The sequence below is a fragment of the Phlebotomus papatasi genome, chromosome 1 (genome assembly GCF_024763615.1).
Source record: "Phlebotomus papatasi isolate M1 chromosome 1, Ppap_2.1, whole genome shotgun sequence".
NCBI classification, from domain to species: Eukaryota; Metazoa; Arthropoda; class Insecta; order Diptera; family Psychodidae; genus Phlebotomus; species Phlebotomus papatasi.
The window spans coordinates 58402444-58424366 of NC_077222.1; the positions used below are offsets into that span (position 1 = coordinate 58402444).

General features: G+C 37.4%; 2 protein-coding genes across 3 annotated transcripts; one reads left to right on the forward strand and one right to left on the reverse strand.

Annotated features, from left to right (window-relative positions):
* The first annotated feature begins 1882 nt into the window (after positions 1-1882).
* Positions 1883-14696, forward strand: LOC129809422 (SWI/SNF complex subunit SMARCC2). 2 transcript variants are annotated; one of them, XM_055859237.1, is made up of 6 exons: positions 1883-2112; positions 2432-2551; positions 2614-4590; positions 10512-10698; positions 11115-11576; positions 13613-14696. In XM_055859237.1, the coding sequence occupies exons 1-6, from the start codon at positions 1996-1998 to the stop codon at positions 14026-14028; spliced, it is 3279 nt and encodes a 1092-aa protein (XP_055715212.1). In that variant the 5' UTR covers positions 1883-1995; the 3' UTR covers positions 14029-14696. The 2 variants fall into 2 exon arrangements, with proteins under 2 accessions (XP_055715212.1, XP_055715213.1); XM_055859238.1 differs by having other exon boundaries at positions 1900-2112; positions 11250-11576.
* On the reverse strand, positions 14473-21728 carry LOC129809419 (DNA topoisomerase 2-binding protein 1). Its single transcript, XM_055859234.1, has 4 exons — positions 21422-21728; positions 21198-21358; positions 18544-21134; positions 14473-15697 (listed from the first exon to the last, which is right to left on the reverse strand). Exons 1-4 carry the CDS (start codon positions 21518-21520, stop codon positions 14724-14726), a joined length of 3825 nt encoding a protein of 1274 aa, XP_055715209.1. The 5' UTR covers positions 21521-21728; the 3' UTR covers positions 14473-14723.
* Positions 21729-21923: the final 195 nt, after the last annotated feature.

Here is a 21923-nt window from a genome sequence, read left to right on the forward strand (position 1 = left end):
CGTCTGCCACCGTCTTAGCGTTGTTAACCAGCCTCCGAAGCCAAACGGCAGAAATGCTTCTTCATTGGCTGTGTAATCTTTGAAAAAATTACTTTTACAAAGTTAACATGACAAGTTTTACAATTTTATGGCAGAAACCTAGCCCTATTTCGAAATCCCTATTTCGAAATTTTCAAAATCATCTTTAGAACAAGAAGACGATTTAAATCTCTAAAATGTTTTTTTACGGAATTCCATCACTTATATCTCTTCAAAATTGCGCTAACATTAAATACTACAAATGTTCCTTTTCGTTTCTCATTTTGTAAAAGTCCTTAAAAGCACAAATCGATCTTTTTGAAGAATACTTTTGAAGAGATGTAATACACTAAAACCTTTCCAGAATATGCAAAAACGTAAACAAAAAAAATTGTTGAGGTGTCCTATGGGATGGGATACCCCTTAACTACACAGTAAAAAAATGTTTGAGAAATAAAGTTGTGTATGGGAAGTTGTGTAATCTTTCACACCACTATTATAGTTTATAGTTTTAAATTTGGAAAAAATGTTTAATTTAAAATTGTTTAATTTAAAGTTGTTGAATTTCAATTTGTTGGATTTGGAGTTGTTGAATTTAAAAATTGTTGAATTTTTGTGTGAAAACTCAAAAATTGTTGAATTTTCATTTCGTTTATTTTAGTTTTTTTTATTTTGCTTTTTTAGAAATTTGTAATGTTTTTTTTCCTGTACTCGGGATCCTCCCTAAAGCGAGATAATTACATCTGATGCTCGGATTTTCACGATATACTTATTATGCATATAAATATTTGATGTTATATATGACTTTTGCCCAATGAAAAGCATCTCGGCTGAAGTATATGTCTTAAATGGAAATTTAACAATTTTTACACAACTTTTGTTTTTAAAATTCAACAACTTTTATCTGAAAATTCAACAATTTTGTTTAAAAATTCAACAACTTTGGTTGAAATACACAAGGCTTCACACTATAATAGTGTGAAAAATTATGATAAAACTATTATTAGTGTTGATATGATATGATAAAATTATTAGTGTTAATTTTTAATCATGTGACAAAAAATACCATAAATTTGTGTATTTTTTCACACTATTAATAATGTGGAAAACTATAATCATACTATAAATAGTGGTAAATTTTAGAATTTTTCACCATTTTTAAACTACAAAACATTGTTGAAATTTTTTATGACTATAATAGTGAGAAATTTTACACAGTTTCAAATTAAACAACATTGTTGACAATTTTTCAATTATAATAGTGGTAATTTTCAATCACGTGACAATAAATTACCAAATTATTGTGCATTTTTTAAACATTCTTTAACTTACCAACAAAAATGGTCGATTTTGCACTATTATACAGTAGACTCTCACTCAATCGGCTCTTTTTCAATCGGGCGTCAAATTTTGTTGACAATTTTCACACTTAATTATGGAGCTAATTCGCTCAAATTCGCTGTAGTTCTTCCTATTTTATCGTGATTCTTTATAATTGAGTGCTTTTTGTGGAATTTACAAAGGCTTTGACGCTCAACGCTAAACCGGATGACATTTTGCCCCATATTCCCGATTGAAAGAGAGTCTACTGTAGTAGTAAAATTTTACACATTTTCTTACTGTGTAGTCTGAAAAATACGAAATTAGGCATAAAAGACTTTATATTTGAACACTTTTACTTCCAAAGACTTCCAAGCACTTCATTTTCAACCGTACACCACTTCTCACCCTAATATCTCCCCTTTGATTTTTTTTAGTGAATTCAGCAGCCAGTTACAAATAAACGAATATTTGAAATTTCAAATTATTAGTTCGAATGTTCGAAAATTCGGCAATATCACCCAATAAAATCTCCTCTGAGCAAATCCATGGACAAATCAGTTGGTTTCACAGTGAAATTCTTTAGTCTTTTTCTGATGGGAAGCGTCTGCCAGCCGCAAAAGTTAGTGTGAAGAAAAAGTGCTTTTTGTGGAAGAAATGGTGTCGCTGGGGCAGAAAAAGGACGGTAGTCCTAATATAGAGTTCTTCCAAGCTCCAGAAACACTTCAAGGATTTGAGACAATTCGTGCGTGGTTGCAGAAAAATAGCAAAAAGGTGAGGCTCTTGTCTGACGTCGCCAAGCCAGCACCAGCCATATTGGTTTTTTTTGCAAAACACCGCATATTTTCCCTTTTGCCGAAGTTTTTGAGTGTCTGGAAGTGGGTATTGTTAGTCAGTTCTTCTCCCAGAAATCTCTGGTGCAAGGGAAAAGCCATTGAGATTGTGGAAAAGTAGTTTTTAGGGGAAATTGGGGCTCTTCTTTTGTGTCCAACAATGTGACAGTTTGCACCAGTGAATGTCATTTGGAACTGTCCCGATTTCTTAAAAACATTCCGGAGATGTTTATGAAGTTTTAATTTTTTTTTTCTGGCAGTATGTCCATCAGGATCCCCCAACGAAGGAATCTCTGGCACAACTGGTGATCCAGTTCATTCAGTATCAGGAGGCAAAGCTCGGGAAAAATGCTGTTGATCCGCCAACCACGAGACTCCCGGTAGGACATTGGTGGTAATTCTCTGTGAGTGAGGAATTTGTTTAATAAATCAATTTTTGCAGATGCGCTGTTTCCTGGACTTCAAGCCAGGCGGAGCATTGTGTAATATCTTTACAGCGATGTATCGCTATAAATCTGAGCAGCGATGGAAGAAATTTGACTTTACCGTGACGAAGAACACTTCCAGGAAGGATCCCAACACGCAAATGTTGGTTGAAATTGAGACAGCTCTGATTGAGGCGGAATGCCTGAGACTTCCTGTGGTGTACATTCGACCGGATGTAGACAAGGCCTTGGCCGCTAAAGTGAAGGATATTATAATGAAGCATCAGGGAGAATTGACGGAGGATGAGGAAGAGGCAACGCATATAATCTATCCAGTTATTGATCCCCTGCCTGAAGAATATGCCCGACCGGCTTTCAAGCGAGATAAAAATGTCATGATGCATTGGTACTACTTTCCGGAATCCTATGATTCTTGGCTGCCAAACAATTTCGATCTGCCGGATTTGGTGCCGGACAATTTGCCCTCTCCGGGAGATCGCTGGCGTGTTTGTGCTCTCTGGGTGTTGCATCTGGATCAGTATAATGAGTGGATGGCTGAAGAGGATTACGAAGTCGATGAGCAGGGTAGAAAGAAAGTACATCGTCTGCGTCTCACGGTGGATGATTTAATGTGTCCTGGTAGTGATGATAAGGGTAGAGCACGTCAGAAGAATCCCAAACGGAAACGCTCACCGACTCCTCCGCCAAATCCCAAGGCTGGCAAGAGGAAGAGTGGACGATCTCCAGCGGTGTTCCAGAAGAAAACCCGAAGTGGTGATGGAGATGACGATGAAGATCTCACACGGGATATGGATGATCCACAGCCAGAGCCCAATATTCAGGAGGTGCCCAAGGTTCAGCCGAATACTTCCTCAACGGCCAGTCCGGCAACGCCATCCAATAAGCAGCGAGATTCTGAATTGTTGCCCCTAAAGGGGGGCACTGTTACCGATTTGGATGAGGATATGGAACGTGGTGAAGATTCGCAGACGGGCAAAACCAGTGACAATAGCAACACACAGGAGTTTCAACCCAAGGATGATCTCGAAGATAATGTCACTGAACAGACACATCACATAATTGTTCCCTCATACTCTGCCTGGTTTGACTACAATTCCATCCATGTGGTCGAAAAGCGAGCCATGTCGGAGTTTTTCAACAGCAAAAACAAGTCCAAGACACCAGAAATCTACATGGCCTACAGGAATTTCATGATAGACACCTACAGACTCAATCCAACTGAATATCTCACTAGCACAGCCTGCAGGCGCAATTTGGCTGGAGATGTTTGTGCTATAATGCGTGTTCATGCATTCCTGGAACAATGGGGTTTGATTAATTACCAGATAGACACAGATTGTCGTCCAACACCAATGGGTCCTCCACCAACATCCCACTTCCATGTTCTCAGTGACACTCCTTCGGGACTTCAGCCGGTCAATGCCCAGAAAACACCTCAACCATCAGCCTCCAAGATGCTCTTCGATTTGGACAAGAAACAGAAGGACAAAGAAGGCGAAACTCCAGCAGCTCTCGCAGGGACTCCCATTAAGACAGAAGCAGGTGCAACACCAGCACCTTCAGGGGGAATTGAACCTGGGGCTCAGTTTGGCCTGAAGCTAGATCAATATGGCAAGAAACCGGCAGCGATGCGCAATAAAACAGCCGCTAATATGACAAGAGAGTGGACTGAGCAGGAAACTCTGCTTCTACTCGAGGGCTTAGAGATGTACAAGGATGATTGGAATAAGGTTTGTGAGCATGTGGGTTCAAGGACGCAGGATGAGTGCATTCTCCATTTCCTGCGATTACCCATTGAGGATCCTTATTTGGAGGATGACAATTGCATCGGGCCACTGGCTTACCAGCCAATTCCATTTAGTAAGTCCGGAAATCCCATCATGTCCACAGTGGCTTTCCTGGCGTCTGTGGTGGATCCCAGAGTGGCAGCAGCAGCGGCTAAGGCAGCAATGGAGGAGTTTGCAGCCATCAAGGTAAGTTTAAGTTTTGATCATTCTGAATTGCATAGGGTCGGAGGAACGTCTGTTCGACAGGGAACCCCTATTGACACTTTTGTCAAAATGTTGAAAATTATTTAATGTATCTAGTAAAATATAAGTAATATAACGTTTTTTCAGTAATATACCGTTTACTATAAAAAGAGATGTTCAAGCGTGCCAATATGTGCTGACACGAGTTCTTAAAGTGTTAATAGACGTTCCTTTCACCTTATGATTTGTGTAAAAGAAACCTTCGATTTAAATTTTAATGCAAATTTTCATAGGGGTGTGGCCTATTTTTTTGAACGACAGGACTATTGAATTGGTAAAAGGGTGGCCCGACCAAAATTAGTTAGCCAATGATTTTTTTCTTCGCGTATGATTTGTAAAAAAATGTATAAATAGTGTGTTTAGGGTAAGATGGGGTAATTCGGAATCATGTCTATTTTGGAATTTTAAGATTTTCTCACTGTTTCAGATGGTCTAAGAAGCAAAAAAACAATGTAGGGTAATGTGGTACATTTTGGACCGACTTTTAGCATTTTCAACTTTCAAACACGTTAGCCACTTCCCAAATTATTTTTTTCTTTGTTGAAATTAATATTTATATTCTTTGTTTTATTAACTCTTTCGTCTCTTTTGGGACGAGAGTACCCAAAGCAGCATATGAATGTTCTGTGAAAAACAATGTTTTTTAAGTATTCAGAATTGATAAAAATCCTATTTTTGTGGATGATTACAAACTATAAGGATGTCCAAATGTAAGATATTTTTTGTAGAACCTCAATTAATTCCTGAGCTTAGATATTTTTGATTAAAAATTGTGAAATTGGCTTGCAGCATATGCTGCGGTCCGGAAAGAGTTAAGAATAAGAATCTTATCGAAAATTATTGGAAAATGCATAATTTTTTATATAAAATAGCAAAAAAATATAAAGAAGTAAAAATGGTACATTTTGGAGTGATGTGGGTATTTTGGAACAAGACGAATTCGTACACAGGGTATCCAACACTTGATCTTGGGTTATTGAATGCTACGGATTGTAATAATCTAAGAAGCATTGCACCAGCTCCTTCTCCCCCTCGGGAGTAAGTTGTGGGGAGTCCAGTTTGGCATTTCACTGGACACTTACCAGTGAAAATGGGGCTCGAGTGGGTCAGTGGATAGAGTAGTAGCTCTATGACTGCGAGGTCTGGGGTTCAAAGCTGAGCAGCAGCAGAAAAAGATTTCTCATGCCATATCGGCTTTGAATTCGTCCAGTGAATGAATGAATAGTAATGTCAATGGTGCATATTGACAAAAAAGTGAACCGCCTAAACCTAAACAATAGAGGCTGGTACAAAAAGGAGTTTCGACATGAAAGCGGTACTTCAGTCGATGCAAATATTCGCTGTCACTGATCCCAAACACACACTGAGAAGGGATGCTGTGATATAGTAACGGCACTGACTGCTCACAGAGCTGTGATATAGAGCGGCTACCCGTATCGGGGGATAAGATAGGAGTGGGGAAGCATAAGGGGCCCAATTGGTGGCCTGGATGCATCGGAATATCCGAAATGGAGAACTGACCCCTGGCAAAATCTTATCTTATCTTATCTTACCAGTGAAAATCGTACTTCTTGACACATTGAATTCCATCACTGCTTCTCTCAGACATTTCTCACAATTAAATGCTTTCAGAGCCTTCTCCACATCATCCTGAATATATGGTTTGTCATTTGAACGCTCCCTTGGTATCGGAATTTCAAGAAAAACAGAAAATACTGTAAGGATTTTTCACATTCCATTGAATTGTTTACTTTTTTAAATTTGCTTTTTTCACTAAAAAATCAAACAAATTTTTATGAATCTGATCACTGACCTTCGAATACAAGGTCCAAACTTTACTTTTTTTTATCAAAATTACGTATCAATTTCACTGAAATAGTGAAAAACTTAGCATTTTTTTTGCTGACATTGGAAAAATTGACCACACTGAAGATTTTGTGAAAAGTGGAATGGTACACTGTCAATTTTCGCGCGTATTTTACACTCTAAATTTAATCTAATTTTAGAAGTTTTATGTATATCTGATACGTAGAAAGCTAAATAATTCAAATAAAATTTAAAAATGAAGACAAAACAAGTATTTATATGATAATGCACCGATTTCCAAAATGTACCACATTACCCTAAAGTTTTCCCATTCGAGAGTAACTTCTTCACTCCTTTTTCCTTCTCAATCTCAAAGTTCCAAATTAGACATGATTCAAATTACCCCATCTCTCCCTTCTTAAGTTCAACTCAAACATCCTACTGTCTAATTCTACCCCTCGCTAATGCAGTCCCGGTTTCCTTGTTTTCATTTAATATCGTAAAAAATTAAATAACTTTAATCGACTATAATTCCTAAAAGGGGCGTGGCTTAAAAATATTTATGGGCAGTGTCTATTCATCAGATTTATGTAAAGTCTATGAAAGTTGCGGGATCAAGAAAACATTCCAAGCGGAGAATAATTGTAGTAAAAATTTGTAAGCTAGAATAGCCTAAGTTGAGAAGTGATGATATGCCATTAAATGAAACCGTACTACATTGATATGATATAGTCCTACATTGAAAAAATGTTTTTCCCCTCATACAGAAAGGGTCTTGACAGACCTGAGGATTAGCCGAGAGACGGCTTAGTGTAATTATATTAGAAATATTGGTCAAACTACTCCATCATTTCCACTAAGTCGTCTTCCGGCTAAAGTCGTTAGTGTGTCTAGGGCATTAAGGTGAAAAAGGTCGAAAAATACATTTTTTTTTTAGAAATACATGCTAAATGGAGAGAGATAGGAGCTTGGGAGATTTTCCTATCCCACCATAAGTAGATCCAAGAAATGTTCTTCCCTCTCAACCTCTTCTAGAAACTTATTTTTTTAGGATACCTCGTAATGAAATTTATTGAGAAAGGGACATCTTTAAGATTGGTCCTTTAATCTTGAAAAAAATTAAATATTTCGAGATTATTAATATGTAGGGGAAAGCATGCTACCTTCGGACGATTTATGCTTCGCACAAATCATTATTTTTTGTCAATGGAGGAAAAAAGTTAGAGACCATAAAAAATTTTGGCAAAGCTTTTCAGACTCTGTGGAGTGCTCGAACTTGTGACTTGAATCTTATACCTCAAAAATACTCTGGCATCATTTACCTTTATTATTAACATTCTTCATTTGTTCAATTTTTTGAGGAAAAGAGTAGTGCTCATGAGTTCCAAGGATTTCAATTTGAACCTATTCATTATTCAGTCAAAGATCGTCTAAACTAAATCGTCATATCGATTATGAGTCGGTTCATGCACGATTGGAATCGGTTCAGCCTTGTCAGGAATTCCAAGACCTTTCCACCGTACTCAATCATGATCTCCTTTCGTTGAGAAATACACTCCATAAAGTTTTTTTTTTTTTGCCCTTGAAAAACTGTTATTCGGAATGGTTCAATGGTATTTTTATATATGGACGAAATATCCACCTTATGTAACCCATAAAATATGTCCAAAAATGACAAAAAAAAACACAAGACGCGGAAGGTGGGAATTTTAGTTAGAGAGTAAAAAAAGCGAAAACCGAAAATGATCAATTCACTTTTGGTTTAGCCTAGAAACATTTTTCTGCGGAAGATGGAGCGGGTTGAGGGTAGAGTAAAATCATATTTTGATACCCAGGGTCCACTAACTGGCCACTTAAAGTCTATATCTATACCCGAAAAGTGCAATTTTTGGCCCGTTTGGCGGACAGCAATTTTTAGATCCGGGACTAACACCATCATTAAATTCTTTAAGGTGTCTACACATTGGAAGCAATTTTCTTCAAAAATTGCGTTTTTGACAGAAATTTGACGTTTCTCCCTACAACGCTGCAGGGATTTTCCTTCAAAAAAGCAATTTTTGACAAAAATTGCTCTCAATGTGTAGAGGCCAGTAGGTCTGAGGAATTAGAGAGTTTAAGGAATTATCTTGTAATAATTCAATAATGTCATAAATCCTCCTAGTCGATTGTTAGGGCTTGAATAGACTCAAGCTGATCCTCGAGAATACTCCGCCTGTAATATTTGAGAGTAAAGATTTATTCCTCCAAACTGTCATACACTTAGGGCTTAGGATTATCGATTAAAGGTCCTTGACATAAATTCCCTTTACTGGCAGATATTACTGTCCAAATACTTATTCTCGACGATCAGTCTTAGTCTATTCGGGCTGGGCCCAGGCCCAAATATTTAGGAGCTGTCTGGCTGATCCTTCAGAATATATAACCTATAAATTCTGGCGGTAATAAATTAGCCCAAGCAAACACTGATAGCCTAGAATAAGGAATTAAAGATTATTATCCTTTATACCGCAAAAATTTACGCGATTAAATTTTCAAGGATCAGCATAATGCCCTAGACAGACTTACGACCTAAGCCGAGAGATAACTTTAGTGAGAGCCTAATGAGAATGTAGTTTAATCATTAGCCGTACTCACTATGGCGCTGTTATCTTGTAATATCGTTATTTCGTTATCTCGTTATGTTCTCGTAATGTATTTTATAAATGAAAAATTATAACAAGATAACAGATTACGGAGATTACGAGATAACAACGCCATAGTGAGTACGGCTATTATTTATAAGTTAGAGTATTATGTAGAGCTTTTTTTATTTTTTTGTTTTTTATTACTATTCTAATTTTAAAGCTTTATTAATATCGCCTTTAGATAAAGTATTTTTGAATACAGTTTTTGAAGTGAGTGTTTAGGTTCCTAAGCCTTCGACACATCTTTTAGATCAGTATAATTTCATGAAATCAAAATGTGTCCCTTTTTCTTTCAAACAATTTGCATAAGTCTGTCTCGCTCTTTCGGTATCAAAATTGGATCGAACTACAGTGCCCGCTCTCTAATCCGGATCGGCGTATTCCGGACGAGTTATCGACGGTTACATTTAAAATAATTTTGTGGTCGTGTATGCATGTGTCTTTACCAATGAAAATGAATTATCCTGTGATGTTTTTGTTTAATATTTTTTTTTTATTTTTTATATCATTTATTATAATTCCAACTACAGAGTTCTTTACAATGGAATTTCAAAAGAAAGAGATAGAGTCATAGACTCCTTACAACATTGAAATTAACACTGGTGGTAATACTAAAAAATAAAGTATAGAAAATGCAATAAGAATGAAAACATTAATTTTTTATATAGGAGAAGAAAAAGTAAAATATTAAAAAACCTCATGGAAAAAAAGTTTTTGTTTAATAAATGAGGTATAGTAGCATAGATTTCTCTAATTATGTCTTTTTAAGCTTCTTTTAAAACTTTTATTCTATTTCTACAAAAAAACCTTGTATTATATTTTCGAGTCGTTGAACAAATTCAAAAAATCCATCCGGATTACGAAGCGGACATCTGTCATTTTGTCTCCCAATCATCCGGATTACAAAGCGGGCACTGTAAATTTAATTTGGTGTGATGTTCAAAAGAAGAAGAAGTGTGCAAAAGAGTAGGACAGACATATGCTTAACTTTTAAGAAAGACAGGGATATGAATATTGACTTTATGAAATTTTCCTAATCCAAAAGTTGTGCTAGAGCCATTATGAACGAAATTTGTATTTTGTTTCTTTTTTTATTTATTTATTTTTTAAGGGTTATTTTCGATTTAAATAAAGTTAATGTATGAAGTGAATTTTATGATTTACGTGGCCATAGACCCAACCGGCTACCTCGTTGAAGCAGTTGATGATTTATCTGTGATTCTTTACAATATCGTTTCTTTTCGTTCAGTAAGAAATTGTGAACACTTAAGATTTAAGCAGTTTTTTTGATTTGAAAAATTTCAACCTGAAAGATTGAAGGTGAATAATATAAGGAGTTTGTCAAACGCTTATTAGTATTGTTATCTTCAAAAGGACGAAGTCCCATCCTCGATTATGGATGCACATTTCAAGAATGTGGAGAAGTCTGGATATGGGGGTAAATTTGATCCATACGCTGGTTTGGCCAACAGTGGAATAGCAGGAACGGCTCCTGAGAAGGAGGAAGACGAGAAACAACCAGGTGGTGATGAGGAAATGAAAGATGTTTCCAAGAAAGATGGTTAGTGCTTGAATAATTTTTATTTAAATTTCTACTCACCTATAAAAATACTAATATGACTCTAGTATGTAGTTAGTGAAAAAAAAAGAACTAAAAGACGAATCACGCGTGTATAAAGCAATTTGCACCTCTGTAAATAATCACACTCATTGATTTGTTAGAAATTGTAACAAATCATATACACTTTTTCTGTTACCTTAAACAAATCACAATTTTTTTTTTTAATTCACATTATCACTTAAAATGCAAAAGAATTTGCATTTGATCTAAAATGCAAAAAAAATGTAAATACATTTTTATTTTTACTTTGATTTTCAATTAGTGAAATAGTTTTTTTTTCTTTGGTATTGTTTGTTATCACACACAAATATGATTTTTTGTTTTATTCCTTTTTTATATATTTTTTTGCAATTCAGACAAAACAGAGACAAGTGCGGAGGCATGCAAAACGAGTGATCCGTCTACAGCGAGCGATAAGAGTAGTGTGAAGACGGAGGCTCAACCGCCGTCAGATAGTATTAATGAAAGTAAAAGTAGTGAAAAATCTTCAGAATCTACCCCAGCATCACCACCAAATCAGGTGGTTGGTGCACCGGTGGCCGGTGCACCATCAGCTGGACCAGTGGCTAATGGGTCGGCAGCAGGGAAGGAGAATGGCGCCACGGATAAACCCAAGCTGTTCAATGAATCCAATGTGCAGTCAGCTGCAGCAGCGGCTCTCGCTTCGGCTGCCGTTAAGGCCAAGCATTTGGCAGCTGTGGAGGAGAGGAAGATCAAGAGTCTCGTGGCCCTGTTGGTGGAAACGCAGATGAAGAAGCTGGAAATTAAGCTACGTCATTTTGAAGAACTAGAAACGACAATGGAGCGAGAGAGGGAAGGTAAGTTTGAAAAGAAAATCGAAAATGATTCACAAAAGAATCATAATATACCTTTGAAATTTGTGGAATATGCATTAGAAAGATCGAAAATGTTTGATTACTATTTCATCAATATTAAAGTCCTTTTTAACGAGCTCACATTACCGTTCGGTTGATAAATACGCTCTCTAGAGCTTTTTTGGCTTTAGATCTTGAAAATTCGTTATCAGAATCTCTCAAAACCTTTTCAAGCAATTCTAAAAAGCATGATTTAAATGGGAATGAGAAGGGACGGTGAAAAATGAAGGTGATGTCAATGATCCTTTGGTTCAACTTATGGGGGATTCCTAGAGGTTCTTGAGGCGCTATCTCTAACAATTTAACCTCTAGAAGTGGCGACGGCCGGCTGTGGAATGTGGAAATTTTAGGAAGTGAAAAAATTAAGGGATTATACTCCATTTTCGGTAGCGTTCTAGGAGTACAAAATCAACTAAAAACTTGATTTTTTTAAGAAAAAAATTAAAACAGTTTTTGCAATTTGGGGATCTCAGTGGCACAATTGGAAAGACCGGCGTGTCTTGGGCAGTGAGATCTCTAACTCGACACTCACGTGAGTTGCAAGCAAGTCAAAAAAGACACTTTCACAGGTAATAAAACGTGATAAAATGCACCGCGCATCTATCCAAAAAAGTTTATGAGCATGGCAGAAGCATCCACACTGCGGGGAGGTGCTCCTGGACGATCTTCCAACACGGGAAACATTGTGATGATTACATTGTAATACCAAATAAAGTTTCCCGATACGAATAATAATAATTTCCGATTTTTCACCTACTATAATCCTAACAAAATTTCATGTCGTCCGATCGAGCTCAAACTTTGCCATAATGTGTTTCATCACTTCCTGATCACGAATATATGGGAGGCTAAAAACCGTTCCCGTTTTTGGTTTTGTCTCGATGAGCACTTTCATATGGAAGTTCAAAAAGTCACCACAGGTGGTGCTGCGATAGTCAAAATTCATCAAAATTCAAACTCATTTTTCTCAAAAACAGCATTGTGCAAGTTAATCAAATTTTAGAGTGTTATAATCCAGTCTAGGACGTTTCCAAAATAGGGCGTAAGTGCGCTGTGATTATAATAAAACCGGAGATATGAGGGGTCAAATTTCATGAAATTCAAAAAATCATATCTCCGGTTCTATTTGACCGATTTTGATAAGTGAGGACTCAAACGAAAGATCTCATAAAATGTTATAACTTTCTAAAACATTTGAACTTCGTGGGACCAACACCAGGGGCGCCACAGTCAAAAAACCAATTTCAATATGACATAACCTCAAGTATCTTGACTGTCGCTGAACCGATTTTTATGATTACTTCAACATAATTGTAGAAGATATTTGTGTCTACATTTCGTCCATACACCATTTTCCGCTATCTACCCGATTTTGCCGTTTAAGTGTGAAAAAATTGATTTTTCCCATAATAACGCTTTCAAACCACTCAGATGTCAATTTGACTGCTTCTACTCAACCAAGATACCAAAAATGGAGTTTTAAATGGAAAGTCTCACAAAATACAACAATTCTTTAATATGGTTGAAGTTCATCAAATGAACACTTGGGGCGCTCTGGTCGAAAAAACGAGTTCAGAAACAAACAATGTCGATTATCTCAGCTTCTGATTAATTGATGAGATGAAGTTCTATGGCAAAATTATAGAGAACATTCTGGTCTACATTTCACCCATATATCACTTTTCTGTCAGTCCATCCAAAACCTTGATATTTTGGTTTTAATACAAAATTTGTATAATTTCACGAATTTGATTTAATATAACTGAATGGCGTCCCCCCAACTTCAGTTCTAAATCGAATTTGCGTACATTTCGAGTTAGCTCACATTAAGAATCTCACCTACATAAGCCGGTTAGGATTAACTGTCCCTTTTGAATATTCACTAAATTTTGGTTGCTTATTATTTGCATGTTAAGATTATATTACCTCTACAGGTATTCGTCTTATTAGAAGCTTGCAAACATTTTTGTTTTTCACAGGCTTGGAATATCAGAGGCAACAATTGATTACCGAAAGGCAGCAATTCCATTTGGAACAGCTGAAAGCAGCTGAGTTCAGGGCTCGTCAGCAGGCTCATCATCGACTGCAGCAGGAACAGGGTCAGCAGCAGTGGCAGCAGAATCCCAGCAATGTTCCACCATCAAGCGGAACACCAACACAGCAACAGCAGCAGCAGCAGCAGCAGCAGCAGCAGCAGCAGCAGCATCAAGCTATTGTGCCGCCAAATCAGCCATCAGGAGCAGCTCCTCCTGTCGCTGCACAGCCACCTGCTGCACAGGTTCCTCCACCGGCTCAAGGGCCGCCGCCGCCACAACAAACACCACCGGCGTCACAGCAGCCACCGCCTGGGTTGCCTGGGAATGGGACACAACCAACAATACCCAGTAGACCCTAAAGCAATTTCTTGCAAAGCATCATCAACAGCATGAAGCATTGAAGGAGCTTCGTGCTCTGTTGTAAATAAATCACTTATAGAAATTTGTCTAAAAAAAAAATTTCTAATCTGGTGAGTGTCAATTTTTATTGATTTGTATTTGTTCTAACGGACGAAGGGATTTACAAAAAAAAAAGTTTTATAATCTCAAAAAGAAAGTCTCTGTGAGTAGAGAATCTTTGAAAAACAAAAAAAAATATCGTGAGGCAAATTTGAGATGATTTTTTTACACCACATTAAGTAGAAAATTTAATAGATCTCTTGATTTTGATGTTATATTCCAATTTCGATATAATCCTTTTTATTATTTTGCAAAATGAAAAAAAAACTACTCACTTTTTAGAGGTAATAATAATAGTGGATAGTGATGAAGGGGAGGTACGATTAGAATTGTAAGAAGAATAATGATAGTTTAAAAACGTATTTTTTATTTTTTATTTCGAATAGTTTAACTATACTACATGTTCACAATGAGAAATTAATGGGTGAAATTATATAAACTGATGTATTTGTGAAATTATTCGTATATATTTAAAATGATGAACAAGAATTTTAAGCTTCAGTAAAAGAAAATTAAATGATAAAACTCACATAATTTGTGAAATGATAAAAATAAAATAATATAGAAATAATTAAGGCATTTTCCAATGAAATGATTAGGGGTTGAAATTTTCTGGATTTGGAGCTATTTCGTCAAAGAGATGGCTAGTGATATATTTGAGTGTGAGAACATGAGTGCCGTTCTTCTTGAAGAAATTCATGTCCATCTTTGAAATTGTGTTATCCTTGGTGGGCTTTATAAAGACATGAGTTATGCTCTTGGCTTCACTTTTGCCACAATACGGAGACTTTAGCTTCACAACACTCCCCTTCCCAGCCTCAATCATCCGTCCAATGGCATTGGATTGTTCACCCAAAATCAACAGGCACGTCATGCCACTGTAGGCACCGTCAATAGATTTTCCCTTGTGGATCTTCTGACGCCATCTATAAGCTGCCCGGGCTATTTGTTTCTCACTCTCACTCAATTGGGACAAGAAAGGTAGTCTCTCATTGCCCACTTCATATTCCTCCTCGGGCAGAAAATGGCCAACTTTCGTACTTTCATGGAGATACTTGATTCCCAAAATCCACTTGCCAGATGCCACAGCTCCCAGCACCTTCTCTCCTCGATTCAGTCGCTCAAACACCACATGAGTACATGAAGGATCGTAAGTATCCATGGACAGTACAGTCCCACCTAAATTCTCAATCATCTCGGCTATTTGTTTCTTATTCTCCGACACTCCCGTAATGTGGAAATTGTACACTTTTGAAGGTGTAGCCTCTGTAGCTGAATGTCTAAATGGATGAAACTCGGAAGGATCAACCCAACCCACAAGTTCCTCGGATGTACCACACTGTGGTCTACTTTGGTGTTCGGCGCCGCCTTCTGATTGATCATTGAAGTCTAATTGCTTAGCTAAAATTGGGGTGGTGGGCGGACATACCCTGTTGTTGGCCACGAACGCTTTTAATTTCTTCAGAGATTCCATATTCGGCTCAGTATTCATTTCTGTTTGACCCGTCTCTTGAAGTGACTGTGACTGTGTGGCATTCTTAAGTCGGATCTCATTGAATTTGTCCTCCCCTGAATACCAAAAAGAAAAAAAAGGAAATCATTATGAATTAGCTAAAGAGGATTAACAAACTTCTTAATTCTGAAAAAGTAGGCTTAAAAATTTTAATTAAATGTTTAGTGTAAGGGTCCGGATACAGTAGGTTGGTGTAGAAACTGGTGGAACCCATCTTTAGAAAGATCTCGATTTCATATACAATATATAAGTACTAAAATTTCATCGAAAACGCATCATAAACACCAAAAGTGCAGTCAGGTCAAGACATTTTTGATTATAGCTCGGGTCAGGGAACATCGAGGGAGGAGTGCAACCCACCGTTGGAAAGGTCTCAACATTAACTACAACATACTAAAATTTTAAGAAAAAGCTTTGTCTAGTTTTCGAAATATTCGAAATTAAATTTTCGAAAATAGATTTTTCGATTAATCAGATCTTCATTCGAAAAATGAATTTTTAACACCTTCTAGCTCGGGTCAGGGGGGTCGGGATACCTTACGTTTGGTACTGATTGAAAGGTCTTAGGTCCAGCTATAACATTCTAAAATTTGAAATAGATCCATCCCATAGGGGCTGAGTTATTGAGAAAACAAAAATTAGGGGTATTCCAAAATGAGGGAAGGAGGGGTGGGGGGGGGTGGATCTAACATCACCTACCTCTAGCCACCCATCGACACTTAACCTTTGCCGAAACCCGCTTGTCGATATCTCTTTCCGTTCTCTCGCTAGAAGTGGTTATCCGACGGACGGGACGTCCACGAAAATCGATTTTTAGCGCATATGATATTCGTGATCTTATGAGTGTCAAAACGCATAAATCCAAAATTTGGGCCCGATCTGACGAGGTCGCATTTCACCTGTGACCACAAAAGCTGAGATTGTAAAGAATCACAGCTAAAAAGTAAACCCGAGAAAGGTAAATCATTTACGGGTATATTACCGGTTGACTACTGCTCAAGTTCCATACATACGCGTTGGAAATTTCAAGATTTCAAGTTTGACCACTAGCCGTGTCACAGGTTGAAAAAAGTGGATTATATAATTGCTCTATCTTTCAGTTTGATCAGTAAAATTGAAATAGCCAAAGGCTGGTGGCTTATTCAAAGACAGGTCACTTTCTCCTATTAGGGGGAAGCAGGACACCTTTGAAATTGGGCATTTTTCTCCCATTTATATTGGATCTGAGCCTTACCGCAGTGTATATTTCACTCCGCAATTCAATTGTCAAGTTAAATTACTACACGATAAAATGCAGTTCCATTTATAGAATAATAAAAAAATAGAAGAAAAACGCTCAATTTCAAAAGGGCCAAAAATGAAAAGTATCCCACTTTCCCCTACAATGGATTTATTTCAAAAATCAATTTAGTGACAATGCAATATCTCGAGTAGAACACCAAATGATCGGTCCTTAAAGCAGGTTTCGAGATAATCCAAAAAAATGTTTTTTTGTACTTTACACATTTACAAATGTTCAAAATACGAAAATTTTGAAAAATTCACATGCTCGTTTTCGACATCAAAGATGGTTCAAAAATATACCCGTACGCCAATATCCCGAAAGTCTCAAAATCGCGAAAGAAAAAATCCCGAATGTTCAAAAGGGATGAAATTATATGGAGGATAGAGGAGACTGGGGTAAAAAGTCACAAATTGAAAATTTGAAAATACAATATCTTCCAAGATAAAAGAGATAGCGGCTTGAAATTTTTTCCATAGATGGCTTCCATAGACATTCTTCCAAATCGTAAATTTCTTGGAATTCGAACAAGGAATTCATAAAATAAAAAATATTGAAATTTTTAGTCCTTTTTTTGAAATGTTTTCCTTGCAACAGATATCAATTTTTACCTATTTTTTTTTCAAAATTGATGCACTGGTAAGTATTTCCCAAATGATTTGGATTCTTTGAATACAAAACCACTATCTATTTTAGAATTTTAGAAAGATTCTTTTCTCCAGAAATCCTTTTATTAAAAATGACCACTTGGGGTAAAAAGTAACAAAGACCGAAGCAATTTCTGACGTCTCACGGCGAGAAGAAACATAATTTCCGCATCTCGCCGCTTTTTGTTTTCATTGGTCAAATGATTAGCAGTCTCTTGTGTATGTTTTTTTTATAAAATAGCTTGAAAAGCGCTTTTCTCGTTCAGATAAAGAAAATTGTGTTTTAAAGAAAAGGACCTTTAGGGACTTTAGATCTTCAATAATGTAGGAAAAATAGTCCGAAAGTTTCTTTTTACATTTCATTATTCTTTTCTCGTTTCGCGGAAAATCGTGTAAAATTTTTGCTCAATGTCATACGAAAAATTTGACATTGTGTCAATTTTTATAAAATTTTCCCTCATTCTCTTTCCTAATTTTGATTCTGAATAACGAATTCTTTTCTTAGTTAGTTACATAAGAAAAATAAATGATGTTTGAAAGAATTTCTACTCAAATTTTTAGATTCGGTAAGTATACACGTTTTTCAGGATAAGATATGCAATTCGTGAACAGTGGCTACTGTAGGGGAAAGCACATTACTTTCGGAGCATTTATGCTTCGCACAAATCATTTTTTTTTTCAATGTGTTATAATGAAGGAAAAGGCTATAATCAATAAAAGGAACATAGAGAAAAAAATTGAATTGTCCGAAGCTTGAGTCGTCCGAAGGTAGCGGGCATTCCCCTATTTTTATTACATACCCAAGGAAGGAACTTCCACGCGTATTTAGGGCTTTTTTCGGAACTAAATCGGTGCTCCTGGACAGTCCCCGGGGACTGACTGAGCCTTTCACCATGAGGCTTAAATTGAGTATCGAAAAACACGCGAATACCTCAACCACAAAGCTTCGACACGATTAATAATAATTACATACCCAATAGTGTCCTAAAGTACTCCTCACGAATTTGCTCAGCAGTTGGTGATTTCTTCTTTGGACTGCCTTTTCTGAATCTCATCATTTCAGCCGCCTCGATACTCCTCTGAACGCCCCATTGGGTGCATGGACTGGCATTCGGATTAATTGAGAGCGGTGTATTAGGCATTTTGAGGTACTTTGGAATTTCCGGTGTCTTTACAGTGCCATTCGGAGAGATCTTATCATTAATGTTAATATTGAGTTTCATTGTGTCCCTAATTGTTTTTCTGACGGGAGTATCAAAGTCAGCATATATCTTGTTAACCTTGGATGTTGTTGGGGTATCGTCATTCTTCTTATTTGTTGGAGTCTCAAGAGTCAGGAGAGCCAATCTTTTGTGTCGAATTGGCGTTGATACTGAACTAGGTTTGTTTTTATTCTGTGTATCACGTCTCACTTGAATGGGAGTATCATCATCATCATCATCATCATCATTGTCTAATTCGTCGGATTTCCTTTTTGCTGATCGCTGAAGTGTGGCATTTGTCGGATTACCCTCTGTCGTGAGATCTCCGAGGAAAACTTCATCATTTATTGGTGAATTGTCCTGAGACTTATTCTCTTCAACTTCCTCTTGATTTAATCTCTGAAAAACTTCAATGTGTTCAGGGATTATTGATTTTCCCAGGAGATATTTTTCAATTTTCTTGACTCTCTTCTCTTTGAACGTGTCCAAGAGCCATTCATCTGTCACAACTGGATATTTCCACTTGAGGGCAGCTTCATATTTGGATCCTTCGGTCTTTGCACAAATAAGTAGTGGAGTTTCTTTTTTGGGGTATTGATCGAGAATTGTAGCACCAAGAACACCAGCTACAGCAGCCAGATAGAGTTTGATGCTGCCCTGGAAATTGGTGAAGGAGAGCCGAACATCATGGAGAATGTTATTGTAGCCTTGAATCACAATGGGTTCGTGGTAGTACATAATGGGAACAATGCCTCTATTTGCCACACAATCTTCCAGCCAGAGATCATTGACGATATTGGTGCCTTTTACAGGTGGTTCAATTTTTTCTACACCATCCACAGGAACAAGAATATAATCAACAATTCCGGTGTATGTATCATTGACCACAACACCCAGGGCACTTTCAACATCAGCCATCAATTGAGTCATTCCCTCTTCGTATCCGTAGAAGTAGAACGTTGTACTCTGCAGGAATGTCAGAACTTCAATGTCTTCAGGAGCTACATCAGAATTGTAGGAATCATGGGTGAAATTGGATAGAGAAGAAACCTCAGGGATGGGATGCAGGTACTTCTGAACGACAGAACTTGAGGATTCACCGAGATCGAGTCTACGACGAGGTACATCGGCGGGTCTCTTGAAACTGGCATTCATCGCTTCGATGCTCTTCTTACTAGCCGGAGACGGTGGTTCAGCTTCCGGAGGTACCCTCTTAACCAGCATCATGTAATTTTCTTCCTCAGCGGGATATTTAAGTCTCTGACTCTCTAGAAGCCAATCAAATGTCACAATTTTGCACTGAACCTTTGAGTCATGCACCCCTTTGATCTCCTTCTCTGTCGCATTTCCACAGACAACATGACTGATGCTGTCCGAGAGATCTGTGTACAGAGTTGCTCCAGCATTGCTGATGATCTTGTTGAGCTTCATAGATTCAGTCCTTGTGAAGCCAATCAGGTAGATATTGCACCCATCTAAGAAAGCTCCACTGTTTTTGGTTTCAGTCAACGTAAGGCTCTTCAGTCTATCCTTGTAGCTCACCGTTTCGTCCTTATTAGGAGTAATCATCTTGGATGTTGAAGGCCGCTGTGTATTGTTCTGAACATTCTGAACAGTCTCATCTATTTCCTTATTAGACACTGTCGTCACGGATGATATTCGGGATATATTGGACATCATAGAAAAATGTCCTATATCCCCATCATCCTTGGTTGGTGTTGAGTGCTGCATCGATGACACACGAAAGCTATCAATGGGAACAGCATATTTTTTCCGGACACTCTCATAAACCCATTCAGGCGTCAAACAATCAATTTTGAACTTTAAAGAAATTTTGTACTTTTCTGATGACGTTGCATCCTTCTTGAGAATTAAGATGTTTACAATGTTGGTTTTGTAGACTCTCGAGTAAGTACCACCATTGGCCTCTATCAATTTCCTGATCTCTTCCTTTTCCGCCACTGGCAAATTCGTCGAAGTAATGACCAATTTGTGAAATATAGGCAATCGATGTTTCTCAAAAATTGGATCTCGTGCAAGAACTGTATGCTCCTGATTCGCCCGCCATACATCCTTGACCCAGTCAGGATGGAGAATTTGAATTCCCGCAGTAGCTGCTTCTTCGTACTTTTTTGATCTTACCGTGTCAGTGACCAAATGGGTGCAATCCATGTCGAGGTCTATAGTAAAGTATCCTCCCATCCAGAGTACCAGCTTCTTCATCTCAGCCTTTTCAGTCTTTGATACTCCAGATGGACACACGATGAGCCCATGCATGGCAACATTGAAGATTGGCGAATGTCCCAGAGGAACATCAAAGTCCTGCGTGATACAATACTCCAAGCAGGGAGGTCCAATTACCCTGAAAGTAATCATAGTTATATTTACCTGGTAATATTGCGAAATTAAAAGAAAAATTTGTTACAATGCATTTGACTTTGTGGTTATGTGCTCAAAAGCTGCTCCGGAAAATTCTGCAAAGATGAAGATATCGGTTTTCCGCAGTGTCTTCACATCCACGGATAAACAGTAGCCCTCATCAACCCACTTGAGATTTGTTCCAACATTCAGGTGTTCTTTTATGTGCTGGAAAATACAAGGAAATATGCAAATTACACTGAAGTACAGTCCTCCATTTGAACATCTCACCTCAGCACAGGACAGCAAACTAGGACTATCTTCCTTTGTACTTAGATCCTTGAGTACACAATAGAATGATATGAAGTTTCTTTGTTGAGAAATATTCATCTTTTATCATACAGAAATTAATTTATTTTCTTGGCTGGGAATGCGCGCTTAGAGAAAAATGTCAAAACACATTTCAAATTGCCATCTTCGAAAAACGGCCAAGAGGTAGTCCTTTTCGAAAATTCCTCCCAAAAAAAGCCCCAAAATCGATGAGTTTTGTCGAAGTGTTTTGACAATTGATTTTTGTGATTTCTTTAAAATTTTCAACTCACTAAAATAAAAATGATTTTACCACTTTTACCATTTGTTGTATTCCTCAGTGACCTGTTTGATGGTGAGTTGACCTTTAGTGGAAGCCCATTGTGATGAAATTCATGTGATATTATTGTTTGCAGATGCACAAGGAGCGAACCAAAATATGGGTGAATGTCAAGACATCCATGGAAAAAGTATCAATCAAGGT

Coding starts and splice junctions, on each gene's coding strand:
- LOC129809422 (XM_055859237.1), top strand. CDS start 1,996: ATGGTGTCGCTGGGGCAGAAAAAGGACGGTAGTCCTAATATAGAGTTC. Junction 4,591..10,511: donor AGGAGTTTGCAGCCATCAAG/GTAAGTTTAAGT, acceptor TATCTTCAAAAG/GACGAAGTCCCATCCTCGAT. Junction 11,577..13,612: donor AATGGAGCGAGAGAGGGAAG/GTAAGTTTGAAA, acceptor TGTTTTTCACAG/GCTTGGAATATCAGAGGCAA.
- LOC129809419 (XM_055859234.1), bottom strand. CDS start 21,520: ATGAATATTTCTCAACAAAGAAACTTCATATCATTCTATTGTGTACTC. Junction 21,359..21,421: donor GTTTGCTGTCCTGTGCTGAG/GTGAGATGTTCA, acceptor TGTATTTTCCAG/CACATAAAAGAACACCTGAA. Junction 21,135..21,197: donor ACCACAAAGTCAAATGCATT/GTAACAAATTTT, acceptor GATTACTTTCAG/GGTAATTGGACCTCCCTGCT.